General features: G+C 43.1%; 1 protein-coding gene and 1 long non-coding RNA gene across 2 annotated transcripts in view; one reads left to right on the forward strand and one right to left on the reverse strand.

Annotated features, from left to right (window-relative positions):
• Window positions 1–24,927, forward strand: part of LOC134459383 (low-density lipoprotein receptor-related protein 1B-like) — a 628,069-nt gene that overhangs the window by 316,564 nt on the left and 286,578 nt on the right. The window contains exons 42-43 of the mRNA XM_063211727.1: window positions 15,744–15,933; window positions 23,832–24,036. Coding sequence (XP_063067797.1) covers window positions 15,744–15,933; window positions 23,832–24,036 — 395 coding nt within the window. The remainder of the gene's footprint in view (window positions 1–15,743; window positions 15,934–23,831; window positions 24,037–24,927) is intronic.
• On the reverse strand, window positions 6,948–7,902 carry LOC134459385 (uncharacterized). The gene is made up of 3 exons (XR_010036843.1): window positions 7,773–7,902; window positions 7,417–7,548; window positions 6,948–7,225 (listed from the first exon to the last, which is right to left on the reverse strand). It is a non-coding gene; the product is annotated as an uncharacterized LOC134459385 (long non-coding RNA).

Consider the following 24,927-nt stretch of genomic DNA (forward strand, 5'->3'; position numbering starts at 1 on the left):
GAAAAGTGCAATTTTTCCCAGTCATAATGAATACTAAGAATATGATGGTGGTTAGGGTGCATCAGATGCCCCCTATGAAAAGATATTGCCTTGGCCCTATAGTAAAAATGTTCTACACCCAGTAAAAACACACTGTGTAAAATATTTTGAAATTTGGATGAAGTCTACCGGGGCCACCAGCCCCATGAAAATAGAAAATAATGGTGATAGTCAGAATCTTGGAATAGAAATGGACATTTTGCTGCATAAAGCTACCCAATAAAAACATATTGTCTCAGCTGTGTGATAAAAATGTTCTATGCACAGTAAAATCACTCTGTGTAAAATATGTTGAAATTTAGATGAATTCTACCGGGTCCACCAGACCCATGAAAATACAAAATAATGGTGATGGTGATGGGCAACCTGGATTCCAAAGCTGAAGTCCAGTGCCACATATTCCAAATGACATACCTAGTTTTACCTTTCCAGTTAGGGCAATGGGGCACCTAAGTCACGCCCTTCTACTTCCGATCCATGGGGCTGGAGCTCTCAAAATTTTGAATGAGAGTTAATGGAGCGAGTCAAGCTAAATCCTCATCCCGTTTGGCATGTGCTCCGGATTTCACATATGATGACAGTGAATTTGAAAGGTTTGGATTTGCGTTGTAAGACCACTCATTTTCGACACGCAAGAAACGTTATTTTAGCTTTTGTGCAAAACTATGTTAGAGACTACACGTGCGCCTCGCATATCTGACGTGAACCGAGGCACAGCCAACCCTACCGCTGCACTGCGGCTTAAGTGGCTGCACGTCGGACATGCGACGTCTGTTGTGTAGTCCAAATAATTGTATATTTTTGCACACACACAACTCAAAAATCGCTTGCCAAGTGAAGTCAACAAGCACACCATTGGTTGTTATTAATTCTGAGGCACAGCATATGTATGATCGACGGGGAAATGCGAGGTGGGTCGGAAAATAGCTTTGATCAGTCCATTACAGCCCAGTCAAAAGTTTTTGCGTTGCCAGCCCCATAAGCCGCCCGGAAGGGGTGGAGACTTAGGTGCCCCATTGGACAGGTAAAACCAGGTAATTTGAAATCTGTGGCACTGGATTGTAGCTTTTGAATCTAGGTTTGCCATTGTCTTAAAACAGAGGTGGACAAACCGCGTGACACATTTGCCCCAGCCAATATAATGAACCAGCTGAGCTTAATTACCACTTAAGCCAGGTTGATGAGGTAATTAGTGAAATCACCTGTATTGGGAGCACAAACAGAAGGAATATCTAAGCAGGTTGTGTATTCAGTCGATCCACTTACACAGACTTCAGTCTTAGGACAGACTGATGGTCAAACTGCTATATTTAGGCAAATTTGCTCTTTTGCAACACAATATCAATTCCTTGCTGCCTTGGACCACTAGTATCTACTAGTGCTAGTATCAAGCAAGATATTGCAAAGCTGCATGACTGTTATATTTGTTTATTATATGGTGTGACGTCATCGGTCGAATGCTCCATTCATTTCAACGGGGCTCCCCAACGTTCGCACGTCTGTTATTTTTCGATAACGGACGGGTTGGTCTATAACAGACCGCTGTCAATGGCAACAAGACTTTTCACTGCTAAAGCGACTTTTCAACAAGACTCTAATCAGCTGCTGTGATAGACAACACCTGTTGTCCTGGCTACCTAGCTGTTGCCTAGCGGTGTTCCACAACGGCACTGTTTTGTTTTGCGCTGCAACAAAATAGACTTAACATTAAATAGGCCTAAAGAAATGTCCCCGCCATGTGTGAATCATTTAAGTATATCCATATAATAAGCGGGTTAACTTTCGGCGAGTCGGTCGCTTTGTGGAATAGCAGCACTCCGCTCCGCGTCGGGGTCTAAAGATTCTCTCTGTCGTGCTGCTATTCCACGGTAGCGACCTTCTCGCCGAACGTTAACCCTTACGTGTTTCACCTGTGGGCCTACAATTCATGGAGGAACATCTGTACTAAAGCTGTGAATGTTCCTTGGAATGCCTAGGCTACAAGGCAGTCAATACAACTGTATTGAAGAGTGCCATTACTCCACAGCACACAAGTGAACACTGCACACAACAAAATTGCATTTATGCCTCACCCGTGCAAGGGGGCAGCCCTCAGTGGCGCCCCATGGGTAGCAGTGCGGTGGGACGGTACCATGCTCAGGGTACCTCAGTCATGGAGGAGGATGGGGGAGAGCACTGGTTGATTACTCCCCCCACCAACCTGGCGGGTCGGGAGTCAAACCGACCTGGCGGGTCGGGAGTCGAACCGACCTGGCGGGTCGGGAGTCGAACCGACCTGGCGGGTCGGGAGTCGAACCGGCAACCTCTGGGATGCAAGTCTGACGCCCTAACCGCTCACCCATGACTGCCCACTTAAGTACAGGTTTTGGGAAGCCACTCTTTCCAACATCACATACAGTTGTATTGTATGTACTCTATTGAACTACTGAAGGGAAGTCATTCCAAGGAGCATTCACAGCTTTAGTACAGATGTTCCACCAGGTATTAACAGCTACCTGTACAATCCTAGGCCCACAGGTGAAGCACACAAAAGTCATACAACTTCGCAATCTCTTGCTTGATACTGGCAGTGGGTCAGCTGGTTCATTACGGTATATTGGCTATATTTGGAATATGTGGCACTGGACTTTGGAATCCAGGTTGCCCATCACTATCACCATTGTTTTGTATTTTCATGGGCCTGGTGGACCCAGTAGAATTAATCTAAATTTCAACACATTTTCCACAGTGATTTTACTGTGCATAGAATTTTTTTTATCACACAGCTGAGGCAATATGTTTTTATTGGGTAGCTTTATGCAGCAAAATGTCCATTTCTATTCAGGGCTGGATTGGGCGATAAATAGGGCCCGGGCACTTTCGGATTTAAGGGGGCCCCCTCATTATTATTAGTGCAGGAGAACTGACTCACCGGTGGGCCCCGCACCCTCATGGGCCCCTATTTTCAGTAATGTAAAAAATAAAACATTGGGGGCCTACGAGGGTGCGGGGCTCACCGGGAAATGCCCGCCATGCCAGATGGCCAGTCCAGTCCTGATTTTGACTATCACCATTATTTTCTATTTTCATGGGGCTGGTGGCCCCGGTAGGCTTCATCCAAATTTCAAAATATTTTACACAGTGTGTTTTTACTGGGTGTAGAACATTTTTACTATAGGGCCAAGGCCATATCTTTTCATAGGGGGCAACTGATGCACCCTAATGGTGGTGCTAAGTATTCATGAAAAAGGTAACATTAGTGAATGGGTAGCATGAATTCTGGAAATAAACAACTAAGAATCTTACACAGTGTACATTTAAAAGCAGTGCAAAAACTGATGAAACAGACGGTTAGAATGAAACAGAAATTTGAAAGTGTACTTCCATTCTGGAAGGTAACAGAGATTAAGAGCATAAACCAAAACAAAAACTGCAATGGCCACAGGTACGTTACCAATGTCGTTGAGGACTCTCTGCCGATCACACGCACACGAAGACAATACGTTTCAGCTGGACCGTCCAGATCAACATCCTGGAAAACAGTAAACAAAACCCATGATTGAAGCCGTAAGTGGTATTTGTGGGCGCAAGTTTGGGGCATTTCTGTCCACCCTAACACACCCAGAGATGGGAAAAGTAGTATAGTAGTATATTTAGTATAGTTTATGAAAGGTATGAGGAGGATGTTGACTTGTGTGCCCTCACACTGCTGCCTGTTTAGGCAATTGAATGTGAGATCAAACTGATGTTCAATTACCTCTCTTCGTTTTTGGTGTGGCTATGACCCCATTCTGGAGTATGTTTCTCAACAGCATCATTGGTAACTACAGTAAAAACTTTGCTTGCATGCAATTTCCCATTGGCAAAATACCAAGTCGCTAACTAACAACGGTGCTTTTGAGAAACAGGGTCATGATCTTTTCACGAGTGTTGGTGAGAAACTTTACACATACAGCTAAGTATACAGTGTGCAAAATTGTTCCAATACATTACATTACACTTAGCTGACGCTTTCATGTATTCAAAGCGACTTACATTTATTACTTTTCAGGGTATTGGTTACAGGCCCTGGCGCAATGTGGGGTTAGGTGCCTTGCCTTAGGCACTTTAGCCATGGATGGAGATGTAGTGACAGGTCAGGGGAGATTCAAACCTGCAACCAATAGATTGAAAAACCAACTCTCTAACCACTAGGCCACGGCTGCCCCACCAGCACAATTATTAGTATTTTGAACATATTGGCCCTTTTAGGCACATTGTCAACCAAAAATTGCATGAGAGAGAAAGATATGTCAAACCCCACCCATCCAATGCAAAAGAGTCTGCTCAAAGTTTGGTCTCCTAAGGGGGAGTTGTCTAAGGTGAAAGTATGAGAAAACTATTACCCTACAGCACGATCGTATTCCAGAACTAAAACCTATATTGAGTTTAAGTTTTCTTCTAAGATAACTTCTGCTGCTTCAGTAATGCGGCCTTCGCAATGTGCCACAGCAAGTGCAACACCCTCATGGGTAGATAGTAGGGCTGGGCGGTTTTGGAAAAAATTAGCATCACAGTATTCTTGATGAAAATTGATATCACGGTTTTCTGCGCGTTTTTTTGATATGCGACGATTTCCCCCCAAATCTTAATCTTTCTGAGGAAAAGATCTCAAATTAAATGTTAAAATGAGATAAAATCATGAATTTAAATTAATCTCCATTTATATTTAATCATTTTTTCATTTCAATAATATTTTCTATAATTTATAGTTTATATTTCCCTATCCAACAAAGGGGAAAATGCAGCATTTCATAAAATAACCTAAAATCTTGACCAGGGTGTCATAGATTTTTCAAGGAAGAAGGGTTAAATGATTATAAGCAGCTGTTTTGGGCTTTTTTTTCCAAGACAGCCCAAAACAGCTTATTTCGTTCTACACCTGGCAACACTAATGGCTTATTTGTCGTTCTACACCTGGCAACACATCCGGCGCGTTGCGCTGCCGCTGGACTAGCGAGTAAACAACAGTGGGACAGGAACGAAACAGACAGACAGACACGGAAAAACAAACGGATTTACTTGACATTGTGTGCATATTGTCTTTGAATTAAAGTCCAAATCCAACGTAGAAGGTATTTTGTCCGGTAGTTTGTGTCATATTGCGATGTGTTTCGCTCCTATTTTGCCCCCAAATCATTTCAAACAAATATAGCAATGTAGCAATGTATCTTGTCTGCCCATTGCATTTGAAAGCTAGGCTACTTTAGCTTATAAGCAGTCTTAACAGCACTGCGCACACAGTTGGGATGGTAATTAAATACAGTTAAGAATCAGATAACTGTTGTAGCCTGTTAACATAGCACCACATAGAATTGCCTTTTATTTAACTTTGTGAGATCAAAGGTAGGCTAAATGAATTGAAATGTTTGTCATGATTCATCCATGCAATGTCTGTTCATCTTGTTTCACTCTCACTAGCCTCTAGCGCGATTAACCAATTATTTTATTAGTTCAATCAACATCTTACATTGTGGTGACATTCCCTAGTAGAACAGCAACAACAGTGGACTTAGCAGAGTTGAAATGAAGTGTCAGACTTATGAATTAGAAGAATCTTTGGAAGTGTGACACGGAGTATGAAGCTCACGCACATAACATAGTAGGCTATAAACAACAACAACAAAACCGTCTCTCATCAAAAAGAGAACCTTGTGTAGTGTAAACCGAGATCACGGTTTTTTAACCGTACACCGCCCAGCTCTAGTAGCTAGAGACCTGCAGAGATCTACAAATCAGAGATGACTGGTGTTGGATTGAACGTGAAATTTGGCAAAGGGTTTGTGATGATGTGAGGGTGCTTTAGCAAAGCTGGAATTGGGCAGATTCGTGTTTGCAAAGAACACATAACTGAGGCCAAGATGGCACATCAATGCAAGAAGGTTTGGTGTGTCCTCCAGCAGTGTCCAGAACGTGGATGAGATGCCAGGAGACATGTCAGGTAGCACAGGAGGAGCCCACCAGAGCCCAACAAAATGAGCCTCGCAGGCCACTGATGTGTGCGATCTCCCTATGCCACCTAATAACGAAAAAGACAGATCTAGCTGCCGAGTTGTAACATACCACTTTGTCTGGCTCTTCATTCAGGTAGACAGCTCCTCAGCATGCACTCCCTCTTCACATCAATGTTGTCAGTCTGCGTATGAGGGCCGGTCAATGTATGCCAGGAAACAAACATGCAGGAAAAACATTTTAACCAACAGGAAGAATAAACGCAGTACAGGTACAACCACATTAAACAAAGGACACATCTCATTTATCTAGTAGCGTAGTGTATCGTTGGTACTGGCAGTGAAGTGGTACAGTACGTCACTGTTTGATATGGCATGGTGCAGCTCTGACACTTTTCCATTAGCCCCAAGTACTCGGTACCATTTCAGCACTCAGCCCTGGTTCCAAACGTACTGAAGTGATGCCAAAATGTGACGTCTGACCTTAAAAAGGTACACTGTGCAGGAAATGGTCAAAAAAGGTACTGCAACTACGCTTCTAATTGAAACTGGGCTGCCTATTGCCAAATTTGATCTTTTCATGAAAGCTTACCAAGTAATAAACTATTTTTTCTTCTGGAAATTCAAAATGGCGGACCATGGAGAAGATCCCCCTTTTCATGTATGAAAATAGCAATTTTTCCGTCATAATGAATACTTAGAATTTGATGGTGGTGGTAAGTATTCATGAAAAAGGTAACATCAGTGAATGGGTAGCATGAATTCCGGAAATAAACAACTAAAACTCGTACACAGTGTACCTTTAATTCCCCTGATCATTTCATGGGAATCGCAAGCCAGACAGACATGAGAATCAAATAAAAAAAAATAAAAAAAATAAAACAGAGCAGCAACCACATCAACTGACCTGCAAAAGACTGTTATATCATTGCCCAGGACTGATGTGTGTAAAGCCAGCTGTAGTTAGAACTGAGGTGAAGACAATGAGTTCAAAACTGGCTGAAGGATTGAAATTAGTGGGAGAAATGCAATATGATCCAAGACACCCTACTTCTCCCCATTACATTAGATCTTGAAATTTTAGCATTACTGTGATGCATGGCAGTGTGCATGTTTTACCTGAGTCATGGGCACCAGGATCCTCTGTGTCTTCCTTGCATGAGAAGCACCTTTCTTGCTGAAGACCCGGAGCAGTGTTGTTGAAAGACCATCCAGCTCTGAGAAGAAATTCAACAGCAAACCAACTGTCATGATCCTCTTGAACTTGGCACTTAACTTGAAACAGGGCACAAAACACATACCTACAAAATACTTGTAACTTAAGACTTGTGACAAAGGTTACAAAAAGGCCTGATGGTCTTACTAAAATGAGGAAATAAAAACACAAAAAAATCAACAAATAACTTACCTCGCACATGTTAAAAAGAGCAAGCCATCTGGATTTAAAAACTGCAATCGTGGGGGCATCACAAATTACTTCATGCCTTCAATGAGCAAAGGTCTTGGTCAGTTGAGCTGAGGACCCAAACGTCTTGAATTTCTGTTGTGACCAGAAAGACAGATAAATCAATATAGGTGAAGGAGACAGCTATGCAGAGAAAAATGTAAAATAATTACAACAGATTTTACACACACACACACACACACACACACACACACACACACACACACACACACACACACACACACACACACACACACACACACACACACACACACAAGCTAATAGTCATAGATTAGATACTACACAAGAACTTTCATCACCTTTTTCAGGGGCACCTTGTGAGAGGTAGCTGAGGTGAGGACCCTACAAACATCTTGAATGCTGAGGAATTAATATAGGTGAAAGAGACAGTTATGCAGAGAACAAAAACCCAAATGATAGTAACACATTCTACAAAGAAATTCAGTAAATGATTAATTACAAAAAATAACAAATTAACAGTATTTATATTTGCAACAATATGCATTTCTACCTCACTCAAGGTACAGTATATATTGAATGTAAATGCACTGGAATATCCTAAAGTGATCATTGATACAAAAAACTTGCTATGTCCTTTTTACACAACAAATGTAGAAGATCGAGTTTGAGGGAATGAGGGACAGAAGGGCGTTTGCATGTGTGTTTCACTAGATACTACTGGGATTTACTTTCAACTATTTCAAAGGTCATAGCCAATTAGGCCTACATACATTGGTAAGTGACCCACGACATGAATCAAACCAGCTGCAAACTGCAGCATCTAGTTCTACACACGACGCACCCATTCAAACGCGCAACCATACACAAGCACACACAGCCCCCTCTGTCACGCAGTCTCACGTCTCGTCTTTTTTCAAACCGAAAAGTTCCACCGGCTAATCAACATTTACTGTGGCCGTACACACACAGTCAGACGGAGCAATACCAAAAATCAGCGGTAACTTTACTTCCCCTGTGTCATTGATGTGTGCAGAGCTACTGATGGTATCTACGACTGTCCTGGATACATTTGAAATCAGACGCACACGGGTCTCGCAACGTCAATGCATAGAACTAATACAACGTTAATGAACCAGCTGTTGTCACCTAGCATAAATTAGCTAGCTGCCCGTTATGGGCTGGGTAAGGGGATTGATACTCCCAACTGAGTTCGCTCCCGGACGTGCGGTCCCAGGTGTTTCTATCACTCCCGGACGTGCGGTCCCACCCGATTATATTTCACGTATTATCATATACTGCCACATACAAGCAATTTAGGGTTAGGTTTAGGGTTAGGGTTAGGGTTAGGTTTAGGGTTAGGGTTAAGGTTAGGGTTAGGTTTAGGGTTAGGGTTAAGGTTAGGGTTAGAAACAAAAAACTAACATCAACAAGATAACTGGCTCCGTCATATGGCGGTGGTACCGATAGTCTGGCTAGTGGGAGCGAGATGAAATGGGAGCGTCCTGAGATGGGAGCGTCAATCTGGGAATCTATGGGCTGCCAGGTAGTTTCTTTCGCTATAACTCGCAAGGTAACCGAAAATAATGTCACACATGCAAACATGCATACAGTACAACATGGGTGACAGCTTCCAAACTCCCAACAATAGTTAAAACAAGGAGACTATATCGATAATTAGCCGCTAACCAGTTTGAATTGGTGAGAATTAGCCAGCTAAGCTTACTCTCTTGCTCATAAAACGTAACTTATGCCTTGATGCCAAAACTAAGTACACTAACGAAACGGGTGATATAAATGTGATTCTAGGAAAGTCATGATAAATGCAAACAGCCCTACAGTAGTTTACTTTTTTGACTTACCCGTCTTCAGAGTGTCCGCGGATATGTATTCAGTCAAAGAACTCGGCAAGCTCGTTGTTTCCGGCTGCAACACACAATCCGCACACTACTGCCACCATCTGTTCTGGCGTTGTAAAAGCCATTGGTCATCTTATCCAAAGGAATTAGGTTGTGACAACATTACTGGATTTGGGAAGTCGTTGGTTATTGGGCATCATGCTAAAGTTACATAACTTCATTATGCCCAATCACAAAACATAATTATTCATGGTAGAAGTGACATGTTTCCCTTTGATTAATTTAACATACACAACATATGGCTTTTTTCAGTGTGCGTGCGCGTGTGTGTGCGTGCGTGGGTGCGTGTGTGCGTGTGTGCTTGCGAACAAGCATGCGTCCGCGTGTGCGTGTGTTTGCTCATGCGTGGCCGTGCTTGTGTGTTCATGTCCTTGTGTGTATGCATGCTAAATGACCCTCATTCCGCACGGCCAGCTGGATAATTGAAATTCGCAGAGTTTTGCGGGACACAATAGTGTATTTCGGACAGCACTCCCAGATTTTCACATATCTCATCACTGCCCAATCTAATCACCCACATATTTCTTTTTCTTTTTTTTGTTCTCGGTCACTAATGACATCAGCACATTATTTTCCCGGCCAGCAATCATTAGCTTTTTATTTGCCGGCCAGCAATCAAGTCATATACTGTCGAAAGCCAATTCAGATGTGTCAGTAATGCCTGGCCCATGCAGCCCCGGCTTAAACGGCTGGCCACTGCACAGCTACACGGGGGCAACCCGGGTTCGATTCTGGGCCGGGGTTGTTTGCCGATCCTTCCCCCGTCTCTCTCTCCCCCCAACTCATTTCCTGTCTCTTTCATACTGTCCTATATGGAAGGTCATAAAAAGCCCGCAAAAAAGAAGGGTAACAATCAACTTGACGCCGGTGTCATACGGACGTCATAACAGTGTCATATTAGTGTCAAAACAGTGTCATGACACAGTCATGAGTGAGTCATAAACATAATGTCAATGACATTATCAATGACAATGTCAATGGATGGGTTGTGTGGAGTAGAGGAATGTAATGTATAGGTATGTAGAGGAGTGTATATTGCAGTATATATGAATAGATGTGAGTATAATGTATTGTATGTGAATGTCTGAGGATGTTTATGTGTCTATGTGTGAAAATGGTGTCTATATGTTTAGCAAATTAGATGTGTACTACAAGATCTAGACCACGCACTGATGAAGGCTTGATAGCTGAAACGCGTTTGCTTTTGGACATGGTGGTAATCTATAAATAAATAATGAGACGTAGCTTGTGAGTGCGGATTTTTCTTCTTTACGTTACAACAAGATCTAACCTGATGGAACTGAACAGTCTGGTGTGAAACCAAATATCCCTATGGGACAATAAAGAATCTAATCTAATCTAATCATTAATGTTTCATGGTCATGAAAAGTTGACATTGTTAGGGCTGTCTTTGTCATAACCGAATGTCACTTAATGATTAAGTCATAACATGTTAACATGACTGCATTATGACACTGTTATGACATTGTTATGTCACGAGCATGACACATGCATCAAGTATAGTGTTACCAAAAGAAGTGCTGCTATGGCGTACTTTTGCAGCTGACAGGACTGAGAGGAATCGCACAAACTGAAAGTGAAACTCTAACTTTAAGTGCCTTTTTGCCACAAACAGTAAATCAATATTTCTTTGATGTCTTTCTATTAAGTTTTTTTTGTTGTTGTTATTGAGAATTTAACAAAAATACTGTCAGCCCTGTAAGTGGAAAAGTGCCATGCCCAGGAGTCTTGTGAAAGATCTTGCCCAAATGTCTGTATCTGTGACTTTGTGTGTTTTTCTTTGTTTTTGTGGAGAACTGCATTGTAGTGAGAGAGAGAGAGAGAGAGAGAGAGAGAAAGAGAGAGAGAGAGAGAGAGAGAGAGAGAGAGAGAGAGAGAGAGAGAGAGAGAGAGAGTCTGTGTGTCTGTGTCTGTGTCTGTGTCTGTGTGTGTGTGAGAGAGACTCTTCATTCAATAAGAGAGGGAAAAGACAGATGATGAAAGATGTTGAATGAGGTGAGTCTGTGTACTGTATGTGTGTGTGCGTGCGAGAGAGAGAGAGAGAGAAAGAGAGAGAGAGAGAGAGAGAGAGAGAGAGAGAGAGAGAGAGAGAGAGAGAGAGAGAGAGAGAGAGAGACTGATTGACCTGGAAAGAAAGTGATAGAGAGATTATAGAAAGAGTGAAGAAAGAGTGGGGTCTCATGCTGAGTAGGCTGAAATGTTTCTTTCTTGAAAGATATTGGAGTGAATCATCAGTCTGCCAGACTGAGAAGCTTGGAGGGGTATGTTTGGGACACGCTGTGTGTGTGTGTGTGTGTGTGTGTGTGTGTGTGTGTGTGTGTGTGTGTGTGTGTGTGTGTGTGTGTGTGTGTGTGTGTGTGTGGGAGTGAGTGTGTGTGTATGCGTGTGTGTTGGTGTGTGTGGGTGCATATATGCGTGCATGCATGTATTTTTGTCTGTGTGTGTGTGTGTGTGTGTGTGTGTGTGTGTGTGTGTGTGTGTGTGTGTGTGTGTTTGTGTGTGCATTTCTTTTTGTGTGTGTTTGTGCGTGTGTGTGTGCCTGTGGATGGCAGTAGATAAATGAAGTCTCTAATCGCAGACATGTCGGTGTGTAAAGCGCAGGCACTCTCCTCCGATGGGCGCTCTAATGAATATGAATTACTTTGTGGAATTTGGGCGATCCATATCCGTGTCACTCTATTAGATGTAAGAGATTAGTCTTCAAACGCATGCGCCTTCACATTCGCTCATAAAGAGCCATTTATTTCCCCGTCTTGTAACTGGATCATGCCAGTAATGTATTAAAACAAAAGAGCTTTTTTGGTGCCAAATTCAGGGATGAGGATGATTTATGGTGCAGCTTGTATTTATTTTGTTTCCTCCTGTAGTTTATTTGTCTTGATGTGGAGCGTGTGTAATGGATGAGGTGAGGTAAGGAGTGCAACAGAGGCAAGCTAATGATGTTGTGGTCTTGCTGAAAGCAGGATCCTGTTTCATAGTTACTGTAAGTGATTGTTGCTCGGTATTACATTGTGTTTTGGTGAGTTGTGTTGAAAGCTGTTGTGTTGAGATACTATGCACCACTCCCTGACCCGTGACTGTTGCAGTTGGCTGGTGGAGTGGGGTGATTAACTTACTTGCAAAAAAAATGGAAGTGGCTTTTGGCTTTCAAATACATTTTTGCAATACAGTAGGAAGGGGAGGAGAAGGAGAGGAGATTGTTTTGACACAAGATGAAAATAATTATTTCCTACTGTTTATCTATTTATCATCTGGGTTCACATTTTAGAAAAACATTGGGTTCACATTTTGCAAAAAAAAAGCTTAACCTTCAAAAATACAAAAATAACGGTTTCTTGCTGGTTAACCTAACAATTAATTTTTCAGTTTCACATTTCAAAAAAAAAAACCCAGCATTGTTCACCTTCACGGTATTCCTTAATAAACTGTGCTCAGTGTTGAGGCAACAGGACCTTGTGAGTGGAGGCTTCTAGACATAAGCATGTGATTCCCCCCCCTGCCGACCGTGGCATCAGATTAGAGGAGTGTGTCACCTCTTGCTTCAGGATCTGAGGGGTTTAAAGGACGGCGTGACGACAACATGGTGTATTAGCACCAGGGCTGGACTGGCCATCTGGCATAGCGAGCATTTTCTGGTGCGCCCCGCACCCTCCTGGGTGGTTTTTTCTTTTACATTTCTGAAAATAAGGGCCCACGAGGGTGCAGGCCACACCGGTGAGTCAGTTTTGCGCAGCTAATTATGAGGGGGTCCTTTAAGCCAAAAGTGGCCGGGCCCTATTTCTCCCTCAGACCAACTCTGTATACCACCACTGGGGATACACTGGTCCATGGGCAGTCATGGGTAAGCGGCTAGGGTGTCAGACTTGTAGCCCCAAATGTTGTCGGTTAACATCTGAAGAAGCACTGGGCATTCACTGCTCATGCACCTGTGCGGACCTTGTGCCAAACAGACCATAGAGGTGCAGTGGAGGGGCGATCATGGGTAAGCGGGTAGGCCGTCAGACTTGTAGCCCAAAGGTTGCCGGTTAGACTCCTGACCCGCCAGGTCGGTCGGGGGGAGTAATTAACCAGTGCTCTCTCCCATCCTCCTCCATGACTGATGTACCCTGAGCATGGTTACCGTCCAGCCGCACTGCTCCCTTTGGGCCGCCATTGGGGGCTGCCCCCTTGCATGGGTGAGGCATAAATGCAATTTTGTTGCAGTGTGCACTTGTGTGCTGTGGAGTGCTATGTCACAATGACAATGGGAGTTGGAGTTTCCCAGTTGGGCTTTCACTTTCACTTTCACATATGGTTGGCACTGCTCATAATGAACGGACCGAATGCTCGGACCTTGTGCTAAACATACCATAGACGTCTAGTGCCTGCTGTTTCCAAGGGTCCCGCCAGTGGGGCAGAGTTTGGATGATCATGGGGGCCTGGCATTTAGAGAGGGCCTATGAACACTTGTAATACAAGTATTATATTTCAATAGTATTGTCTTGATTAATATAGCCTACATGTACTGTATGTAATTGTTCATTGATTTTATGATTCTTTGAAGTAACTCTAGTTGTTACACTGTGGTTGTTTCACTGTGGTAGCCATTAGATGCTGCCCATGTAATAAAGATCTTCCTATGCTGTCTACTCCCAGGTGTGAACCTGCTGTCTTACAGAATTTTACTGATGCACTACAAAGTGCATTAAGCTTATTGACTAGTAGCAGGGAAGCCGACGGGAGTTATTTCATTACATTGAATATATTGGATGGGGGGCCCATTCAGATGAATTTGTCCTGGGTCTGGCAAAAGCTGCCATCGGCCCTGCCTAGTAGCCGTGCAAGGTCCACACCGAATCAAATTGAAGCAGTGAAATTTGTTTGCTACCAGTGTGGATCTACCGCAATTAGGCAATCAAGGTCAGTCAATAATGTATCTGTTTGAGGTGGCAGGAGGGAGGTTTGCCGTACCAAAGGTCTCTGCCGAGCTGTGCTGTAAAGCTGCCATCAGTTACACCCAACACACCTGTGTGGGGACCTGTGCCAAGGAGTTAAGAGTAAAGAGGTGAGGGTTGTGCAGAGTTGTCGAATCGGCTATTCTGCTGAGTCTTGTTGTTTCTGTGTTCTGGTGTTTCAAGCAACTTTTCCTCACCACCTACAAAAAGATTCACACAGAGAGACCCTGAGGTTACCCCAGCACATGTGCACACTTTCCCCCATGGCCACACAGGGAACATCTGCTGTCTATAAAATTCACCAGCTCAACATTAGCTGTTCTCAGCTTGATGCAGTTTGATTAGTGGAGACAGGCCCATTGATTGCGTGCAGTGTTGTTGTCTTCATTGACTTATGCAAAGGGATGGCAACGCTATTCCCCTCTGAACTCTCTCTGGAACATTGGCAGACAGTCCAGTCTTAGTGTTTCTTGTTTATCCGAAAATTGTAATTTAGAGACTTTTGTCTTTTTTTTGTTTGTAATGATTTTTGACTGAATGTTAAAAAACACAAATAACAAAATGTTGCCCAAATACGTAGATGTTTACTCTGTTTGGTCTGTAGAGTTTTCTAATGAAGTTTATATTTGTTATGCCACTGTCTTCCAAAACGGATAAGGTCGGCTGAGGACATGGTCAACAATGAAACCAACCAGCACTATTTGTCTGGTCTCCAGTTTATATAGGGTTAGAGCTGAAAGTGTCTTTTTCTTCATTATGTTAATAGTTAATTGATTTTCTTTCCCTGTTGATAGAATTAGTGTGTGTGTGTGCGTGTGCGTGTGCGTGTGCGTGTGCTTGCGTGTGTGTGTGTGTGCACGCACGCGTGTGTTCTCCAACACTGTGATTGCTGTGTGTGTCCTCACTCCGTCTTTCTTTCTCTCTCTGGAATTGTGTGCTTGGTGGAGTGCCTGTCTTTTCACCAAAGCAGTTGTCATCATTGTTTAAATTGCAAGGGGTAGCAGAGTTGTATTAGCAACAACGATACCATTATCAGCGGCACCATATCGATGTCATTGTTTCAGAGTGTAAAGGGCAGTACCTCTCATAAAAGTTTGTGTTCCCCGTAAACGGTAGTGGCCAGGCCACTATAAAAAGTACCACCTCTTTGTAAGAGGTTGTTGTACTCCCTGGAAAAGTTAGTACTGTGCAAGGTAATTAACCCTCCTCTTGGTCTTTCCTTGTCCCCTCTGTATCTGTTTCTTTCTTTCTCTATCCTTCCTTCTTTTTCGCTTTCTTTCTTTCTTTCTTTCTTTCTTTCTTTCTTTCTTTCTTTCTTTCTTTCTTTCTTTCTTTCTTTCTTTCTTTCTTTCTTTCTGTTTTTCTATCTATCTATCTATCTATCTATCTATCTATCTATCTATCTATCTATCTATCTATCTATCTCACCTCCCTGCAGATGTGGGTTCTGTGGAGGGTTTGGCGTACCACCGCGGCTGGGACACTCTGTACTGGACCAGCTCCACCAGTGCCTCCATCACGCGCCACACTATCGAGCCCGGCCCCCACGCCGCCTTCGACAGGGAGCCCGTGGTCCTCATGGCCGAGGTGGACCACCCACATGTCATCGCCCTCGACGAGTGCCAGAAGTACGACATTATACTGTATTATATTACATTACACTTAGCTAATGCTTTTATTCCAATACCTCTTTTTCACTGCAGTTTTCTGGTAGGCCTACAGCTCGACACAAATCGACTTGGCCGCCACTTTTTGCTTCACGATTGAGCTGTGTCATGCCTCTTTGAAAAGCAAAAAGTGGCAGCCGAGTCATGCTGTGTTGAGCTGTAGGCCTTCCAGAAAATATGCAGTGGAAAAGAGGCAAAAGTGAATTGCAGTCATTTGGGTACACAGTGTTGGTTACAGACCCTGGTGCTACATGTGGTATGAAGGTGTAGAAAGCCCACACACTTTCTTTTTACAGATAAGTGTGGGATTCGAACTTGCAACCTGTCGATCACAAGAGAAACTACCTTTAAACATTAGAGCACAGCTGCCCTTGAACCCAGAATATTGTGTATCACAAAAGCTGTTGCAGCCCATTGGTAGCAAAAAGGTGCGCTTTTGATTAGTATTCTTTTATCAGTTTGTTCTGCTATCATTTTGCTTTAGAGTTCTCGGTTTTGTTGTAGTTGTCGTTGTGAACGGCCCTTTAGCCTTTTGTTCTGTAAAAGTACCTCTAATTACCTGTCAATCATATCTCTACATTCTAATTCACCTAGATGTGTTGACCTTGAATGAGTCTGAGTGCTTAGGTTTAGATTCACAACTTTCGTGTGGCTCTAACATAATCTTCCTGTGCTATGTGTTTGAATTGGTTATCATGGCAGAACTGTGAATATATATTTATCTGGATCACTCCGCACTCTTGATTAAAAGGTGCCAAACCTCCAGGAGCCCTGAGGAAGGTCAGCAGACCGAAAGCTTGGCTGCTTGAAAAAAAGAACACAAAGAGGATTTAAGTGTGCAGACATTTTTCTTTCTATTTAGAACAGTGAATATAAAATTGTCAAAGCATGGGACAAAATGTCTGCTTTTCATTTTTCTCCTCATGCCCTAAAAGATTCACCATCACTCCTCCATGTGCCTCTGTTGTTCATTACTCTTTCACTTCCCTAGATCTTCAATTTATTTCTCAATTTCTCTCTTTTTTGCTCTGTCTCTTTCTCTCAGGCATGTCACAAGTCTCCTCCATCAAGTTCCAAATCAAACCAAATCAGACTGTCATTCTGCCTTTTGGGATTTTTTCCCCCTCCCTGTTCTGAATTAATTCCCACCACCGTAACACATATCAAAATGTATCTAGTGGACTTGGTGATATTTCTAGAAGAGAGCAAAGGCATTTTGTTTAGTTTGTCCTTGTCTGTTTTGAACATCTTGATCCATTTTGACAGGTGCTCCTTAGTACAGTATTAGTGTGTGTCTGTCACACGAGCAAGGTGTTGCAAGACAAGGCTGATGAGATGAAGCACCCCAGCCTGTATACCTACAAAAGCCTCCTTTTCAAATCTGTCTGACAAGCCCCTGGCAGCCTGGATCTCTTAAAGCCCCTCTGTAAAGCATGTTATTTATGTGGCTTTATCTACGCAGGGGCCGGTGACAAGGGACAATGACAAGTGACAGGCCGATGGCTCTGTAATTAAGCCGCCGCAATTAGTTTGAAGACCACATGCAGGGTGTCGCTTGATGCACTGCTGAGTGTTTGTGGTGCGCTTGTGCCTGGTGGCAATATGGCATCTGAAATGGGTTGACCCTAATGTCAAGGAACTTGCAGTGGAAGCTGACAGGGACTTTAGTTCGATAAATACTGTATTTGCTCAAAGCCTAGTCTTGATCTATGGTTTAAATGATTTTACTTTTTAATTTGTGTGCTTGTGTATGCTTTTGAGTGACAGTTTAAGTATGGGGTTTACTAAACTATTAACAACCACACGGTTATGAAATATGTTGACCTTCACCCATTAAGACACAGCCTGTCAAAATTGCTGTTACCAGAATGGCAGTGACGAAGTTGTAGTGCATTACTGAAGGCCCTGTGTTATGTCATAGTATTGTTTTACTATGGTAGTAAACTTTTCAATGACTATTACAGTGTGCCAGTGTGGAGGTACGGCGTGCATTAAGGGGTTAATGACGAGGAACGTAGCAGAGGATGGTCGATGAAGTTGGGAGGGTCTTGAATAAATTCTATTTCGTATAAACATTTGACCCATTTTCAGTCTTTAGATTTCACTTTGTTGTGTGTGCATTTAAATGACAAACTAATTCGCTGTTTGCAGTTAAGTGTTGACATGTTCATTTCACATGTGTTGACATGTTTATTTGTACACATCAGAGAAGGGCATTTGCAAAACACCGGGCAATAGAAATAAGCCAGTAAAATTGTAAATTGGCAGGTCAAATTTGGATAATTAAATCATTTTGAACTGATGACACATTGCGTCTGACATAAGAAAGTGTCTGGTGAAAGTAAACATCTGGCAAGGTTGACTTGCAAGTCAATGGCCTGGAACAGGCATCACTCATTGGCAGTCATGGGTAGGTGGTTATGGCGTCACACTTGTAACTCTAAGGTTGCCGGTTCAACTCCTGGCCCGCCAGGTTGGTGGAGGGAGTCATTTACCAGTGCTCTCCCCCATCCTCCTCCATAACTAAGGTACCCTGAGCATGGTACCGTCCCGGCTTAATGCTCCCTTTCAGGCACCATTGGGGGCTGCCCACTTGCACAGGTGAGGCATAAATGCAATTCCGTTGTGTGCAGTGTGCAGTGTTCACTTGTGTGCTGTGGAGTGCTGTGTCACAATGACAATGGGAGTTGGAGTTTCCCAGGTGGGCTTTCACTTCACTCAGTATTTATTATGTGTATGGTAGTCATGGGTAAGCATGGGGGGTGTAATTAACCACTGGGTAACTGTTTTGGGCTGCCCCCTTGCACTGTTGAGACATACAGTAAAAATGCAATTTCTCTGTGTGCAGTGAGCACTGTGTGCTGTGGAGTGCTGTGCCACAATGGCAATGGGAAGTTTCCCCGGTGAGCTTGGGCTCAACATTTCCTGAGGGTGCTGGCCGAAATGATAAGCTGAAATGCAACGGAAACAAAAACAGAGCTTATGCAAGGTGCGGCCTCTTTCGTTGTATCAAACTGGATTTCCAGCAAATCATACCTCTGAATGAAGACATACATTTCTGTAGGTGAACAGCCCTTACATTACATAGCATCACTTTGCTTTAAGCCAATGCACAATCAATGCACAATTTTCCAGGGCCAGATAACATTCAAAACCTTACCAGAGGGCACTGACAATCTCTCTAGGTCGTCCTCAATGCCCAGTGAAATCTCTCTTTACAGTTTGCGAGCAGATCAGTGGTTATGCAGCGATGTACACCATGCAGTGAGTGCACAGACAGTAGTCTACAGAGAAGATGCTGGTGAAGGTGTGTAAAGAAAGGGAAGGTCAAACTGTGCTCAGAACCTTGTCCGAGGGCATTTCAAAGAACAACTACTAAAGTCTTGTCCGTACAGCTTCCAATATGACCCCCAATGCAGCAAAGCACCACATGCAGTGAGAGCTTAGAGGGGGGCGAAGTGTGTAAAAAAAGAATGATGGAATGAAGGTTTGGAGAGAGAGAGAGAGAGAGAGAGAGAGAGAGAGAGAGAGAGAGAGAGAGAGAGAGAGAGAGAGAGAGAGAGAGAGAGAGAGAAAGAGCGAGAGAGCAAGAGATAGAGTTAGGGCAGGGTGAAAGCATGTGTAGAAGATATTCTCCCGGGGTAAAGGTCTGTTCTCACCTGTCTGACCTTGTCTCTGCCCAAAGAGGTGAGGCATCGCAAGCATCCCCACAGTGACCTGATCCAGGGGTGCCTTCTGGCAGCAATGTGGACCCAGGATCAGGAGCCTGAGAAGCACATGTAGGAATATCCTGTGAAAATCTCATGTGGACACGTGTCCACGACACACACACACACAATCTCACACTCACACACACACACACACACACACACACACACACACACACACACACACACACACACACACACACACACACACACACACACACACACACACACTCACTCACACACACACACACACACACACACACACACACACATTGTCTCTGACCCTGTCCCTCTCCACTGTAATAGGCGTCAGACGGACCCCTGCAGTAAGACCCCACACAATTAGCAGCTTCCCATGAACCCACACATAAGCTGCAAAGTCTCTCTCTCTCTCTCTCTCTCTCTCTCTCTCTCTCTCTCTCTCTCTCTCTCTCTCTCTCTCTCTCTCTCTCTCTCTCTCTCTCTCTCTCTCTCTCTCTCTCTCTGCTTGGGCTCGGAGTCATGGCTTATTGGGGCTCAGGTGGTGGCACCATTATCACGCGTACACACACACACACACACACACACACACACACACACACACACACACACACACACACACACACACACACACACACACACACACACACACACACACACACACACACACACACACAGTTACAATGACAGCGTGTGTGCATTCGTGGGTGCATGTGATTGTTTGCGTGTCTGTGTGTATGTGCAGTGTTGCCAGATGTGTCTGACCAAATCCCGCCCAAAAGCTTCTTTTTCTTACGCTAAATTCCGCCCAAATTCAACAAATTACATTGACTTCTATGGGCCCAAAACGGCTGATTTTTACCCGCAGACGCTCATCCAAAGTAGCCCAATTGGGCGGGAAGCCGCCCAATCTGGCAACACTGTATATGTGTCTCTCCGTGTGCGTGTTTGTCACCATGCTGACTTGTTAACTGTTGATGCTCATTTTCAATCACAGCTTGGAGATTGCACCTGTGCACCATAGCACTCAATCACACATCACAGGCGGCACTGTCATTGATTGACAGATACAAGAATACTCACACATGTGTTTCCTGCCCAATAAATATAATTGTTGTGACAGCAATACAATGTCTGAAGCGCTGTGTTACTGTAACCTCTGAAAACAAGAGAATAGAAAATAGAGAAGTTGTTTTATAATTACGAAGAGGCTAGCACAGTTGACATTTCTCGCTGTTGTTTTTCGTTGGAGTAATCGCAGTATATTCTCAAGGAAATGAATCATTGTGCATAATTTGTTTGCTCAGAAAAAAACTATCTGAATTCCATACCTTTTGTATCTCAGCTGCAGAAATGCATATTACATATGTATGCATTTTAATTTTTCACTTGCAACAGCTAAAATGCTTGAGCAATACAAAAACATGTCATAATTTTATGCGGGCAGCATACATCATCGCTGGGTGCATTTGTTAACGTCCTGGTTTACTACTTTTGTAATATGCAGCATAATGTATAATGCAAGGACATACACTGTATGGGGACACTGAATCAGAATTGGCTGCTCAGCCCCCAATGCCCTGGCTATTGCACCAAGCTCATAAGCAACTCACAATTGAACTTATGAAGTGACCACAGAGATGGTCTTAAGAAAAGATGACAGTCTTTTCTAGGCTGGCTTTCATCGCCAAAAAAGAGTAAAGAATATGATGTTTGGCCATGCTATCTTGAGTAAAAATAAAGCGTTGCATCACAGGCAGCATGGGCAATACCATTCTATAGCCCAAAAAAGCACATTGACAGACATTTTTAAATGATTTCCTAAAATAGATGGTCACTTCAATTACATAGAATTTAGTACAGGTTAGCTCTGGGTGGCGGATATGTGTATATATATTTTTTTTACAAAAGTATTGCAATGGCCTCGAGGAGACATGATTTGAAAAGACATACAGTAACATCCCTACCCTCTAGCACCTGCCTCAATTAACATTCAAAACACGAACAGTCGAAATTGTCTGTGTGCTTTCCAAGCCAAGTGGCTTGCTAGTTGTCATGCACTTTACATTTGAGTGTGTGAGAGAAATTGAGCCTCTTATCTGAAAGAAAGCATTACTCTTGGCTTCATCTGATGGACTTTGGATTACCAAGACTTGTGAACAATTCATATATTCTATGCACAAGAAAATAACAAGGAGAGCTCTTTCTGAGCGGCAATCCTCCCGTTTCCTCATGCGGGTCATGTAGTTGTAATGCACTCCACTCTGGCTTATTCAGCTTAGCCTAGCTCTACAAAAGTCATGTACTTATTGTTCATACTGACTGATGCTGAATGAGAAAGCTTATTTTATGGCTCTTCAAAATGCTGACTCGAGTCCCATGGACTTTTATTGGACCACTCCAAAGTTCAGAGGTCAAAGACTTAAAACTATTTTAGCTGTAAATGTACTATGATGGCTGTCAATGAGTTTTTGTGCTTATTCCGGATTGCTTCAAATCACTTTCAAGTGGTCCATTCACTTAACCTTTGTAAGATGTTCGGGTCATTTTGAAAAAAAAAAAATAGTGTCAATTATTTTTATTTCACGCTGAGATTCACTGGCTTTGGCTCTTTTTCTGTGAGGAACATGAGCCCTGCTTGCTATTATCTAAATTATTTACAGTGATACAGTACTGATCACATGTAGAGTGGACAAGGCAGAGGGTGAATTATGTTGAAGGAGTGCAGATATTGTTTGGTCCTCCAGCCGTGCATCAATGTTGTAACATTGTGTGAGAAAAGCTAGTGGCTCTATCCCAGATCTTGGATTGAGTTTACGGTAACACTTTATTTTAGGGATACATCTATTAGCACTAATACATACAATGTTAATGCCTGCATAAGTAACTTGTAAGGCATGTACTAAGCAAATGCTAAGGCCTACTAGGTCCTTACTAAGGTTAAATTGGTAATAAATCCCTTATTGTGCATGAACAAGACATTTGCGAATACATGCCTAACAAATGTTTGATTTTGCTTTGTACATGCCTTACAAGTTACTTATACAGGAACTTTGTATGTATTAGTGCTAATAGATGTATCCCTAAAATAAAGTGTTACCGAGTTTACTCACTTTCTTCACTGTCTCCCTATCTTTCTCTCTCTGTATCTCTCACCCTCTAAATAAATATGCAAATTTTTCTATATGCCCGGGTCAAAATGACCCGAACACGTCCTATGTACCTGTAACATAAACACTAACACCTTACAAGAGTTAATGTAAATGATAACCAACAGTACAACAGTGCTGCATCAGATCCTATTCCATGAGCATCACCACCATTCAGAAAACAACACTGTCATTGTACTGTCTCCTTATGAGCCAGTTCTTGGACGCCATTAGGTTGTCTTAATATCAGGATGATTTATTCCATCTAACAAAAATAATGTTTCCAGTTTGTCACAAAATAATGAAGATTCCTTTTGAATCCAAAATAAACAAAACCATCTCTTGAAATTAAAATCTTGTGTGCCTGCTGGCGTCTCTAACCTCCAAGTTCTAGGCATTCCATCAGCAAGCTAGCTACTCAAGCCACACGCTGTCTAATTATAAGCCAGGTGAACCAATTAAGCAGTGCCAAGCAACAGGCTCCACTCAAGGCCACCTATTTCCAACACATTCCAAAATGTATACTTCATTTGGCCAGCAGGTGTCACACAAAAAGAAAATACATACAAATGGCTCCTACAGTCATTGTATATTACTTTACAGTATATTGCAGTTAGCGAATGCTTTTATCCGAATCGACTTCTACAGCTATTTAGATACAGAGTATTAGCCATTGTACAGTCTTTTGAGCAATATGGGATGCTCAAGGGAACTTACGAAATGGACAAAGGTGCTGGAGGGAACATGGGCGGTTCTAGACAGGGACCAGGGTGGGCCAGGGCCCCTTTAGATTTCCTCCTGGCCCCTGTTGTGGCCCCTGTGCTGAACAGCAAGTGGCCGACACATGAAAGACATTTTTGTATATTACATATTCATAACATTACAAATGTATCATTTTGCCAATTTTTTGTGCCCCCCTGAACAAATAATGGCCCCACCTGGGCCCCCCTGGTAATTTCGGTCTAGAACCGCGCCAAGGAGGAAATTCTTTTGATTTCTTTTTTCCCTCTCTGTCTTTGTCCAGCCTGATGTTTTGGACCAACTGGAACGAGCAGCACCCCAGCATCATGAGGTCTACCTTGTCGGGGAAGAACATGCGGGTCATCGTGAGCACAGAGATAGCCACCCCTAACGGCCTCACCATCGACCACAGCTCGGAGAAGGTCTACTTCTCAGACGGAAGCCTCGGCAAGATCGAGCGGTGTGACTATGACGGCTCCCACAGATATGTGAGTGCACACACGCGCACACGCACACACACACACACACCCACACACACACACACACACACACACACACACACACACACACACACACACACACACACACACACACACACACACACACACACACACACACACACACACACACACACACACACACACAAACTCCTTCTTCCATGTTTGCAAGGACAGTTATCTGTTGAATACTACTGCAAATCAGAGTAATTGCTCACTCTATTCGCTTCCTACCATCTATACTCTCACAGAATAGCAATTCAACTTTGCAACGGTACTGTAGTTGGGGGGGTGACAGGGAGACGTCCCTGTCACTGTCCCGCCACCACGAAACGTTTCAGGATTAAAGGGGCGAAACGTTAGTGAATGGTGGTTCCTGACTGATGACCCTGCAGCTGACCCATGGGCACCGGAGGAGGTGCGACAGGCAGCAATGCCCAGCAGGACATAACACCTTCCTGTACAAATCCCGGAGCACAAAAGTGCATGGCCTTCAAGTCAAGTCAGCTTTTATTGTCAGTTTCTTCATATGCACAGGTCATACAAGGAAATTGAAATTACGTTTCAATAGTACTCTCTCTATACCATGAAATGACATAGACATACACAGGACTGACATTTACAGACTGACATCAAAGTGCAAGACAGGACAAGTTACAGTGATGGACTAATAATAATAAAGTGAAGTAACAAATGATAACTGAGCATTTAACATTAATGAGTGACAGTGATGGATCAGTGATAACCACTAACAATAAGTGATTGAGTATAAATAACAATATAACATTTAACAATGAACATTTAACATATTGGGGAAATGAATAGGAGACAAAATAATAGCAAAAATAAAATAATAGTAAAATACTGAATAAGTCAAGGCTA

The sequence above is a fragment of the Engraulis encrasicolus genome, chromosome 12, assembly GCF_034702125.1.
Source record: "Engraulis encrasicolus isolate BLACKSEA-1 chromosome 12, IST_EnEncr_1.0, whole genome shotgun sequence".
NCBI lineage: Eukaryota > Metazoa > Chordata > Actinopteri > Clupeiformes > Engraulidae > Engraulis > Engraulis encrasicolus.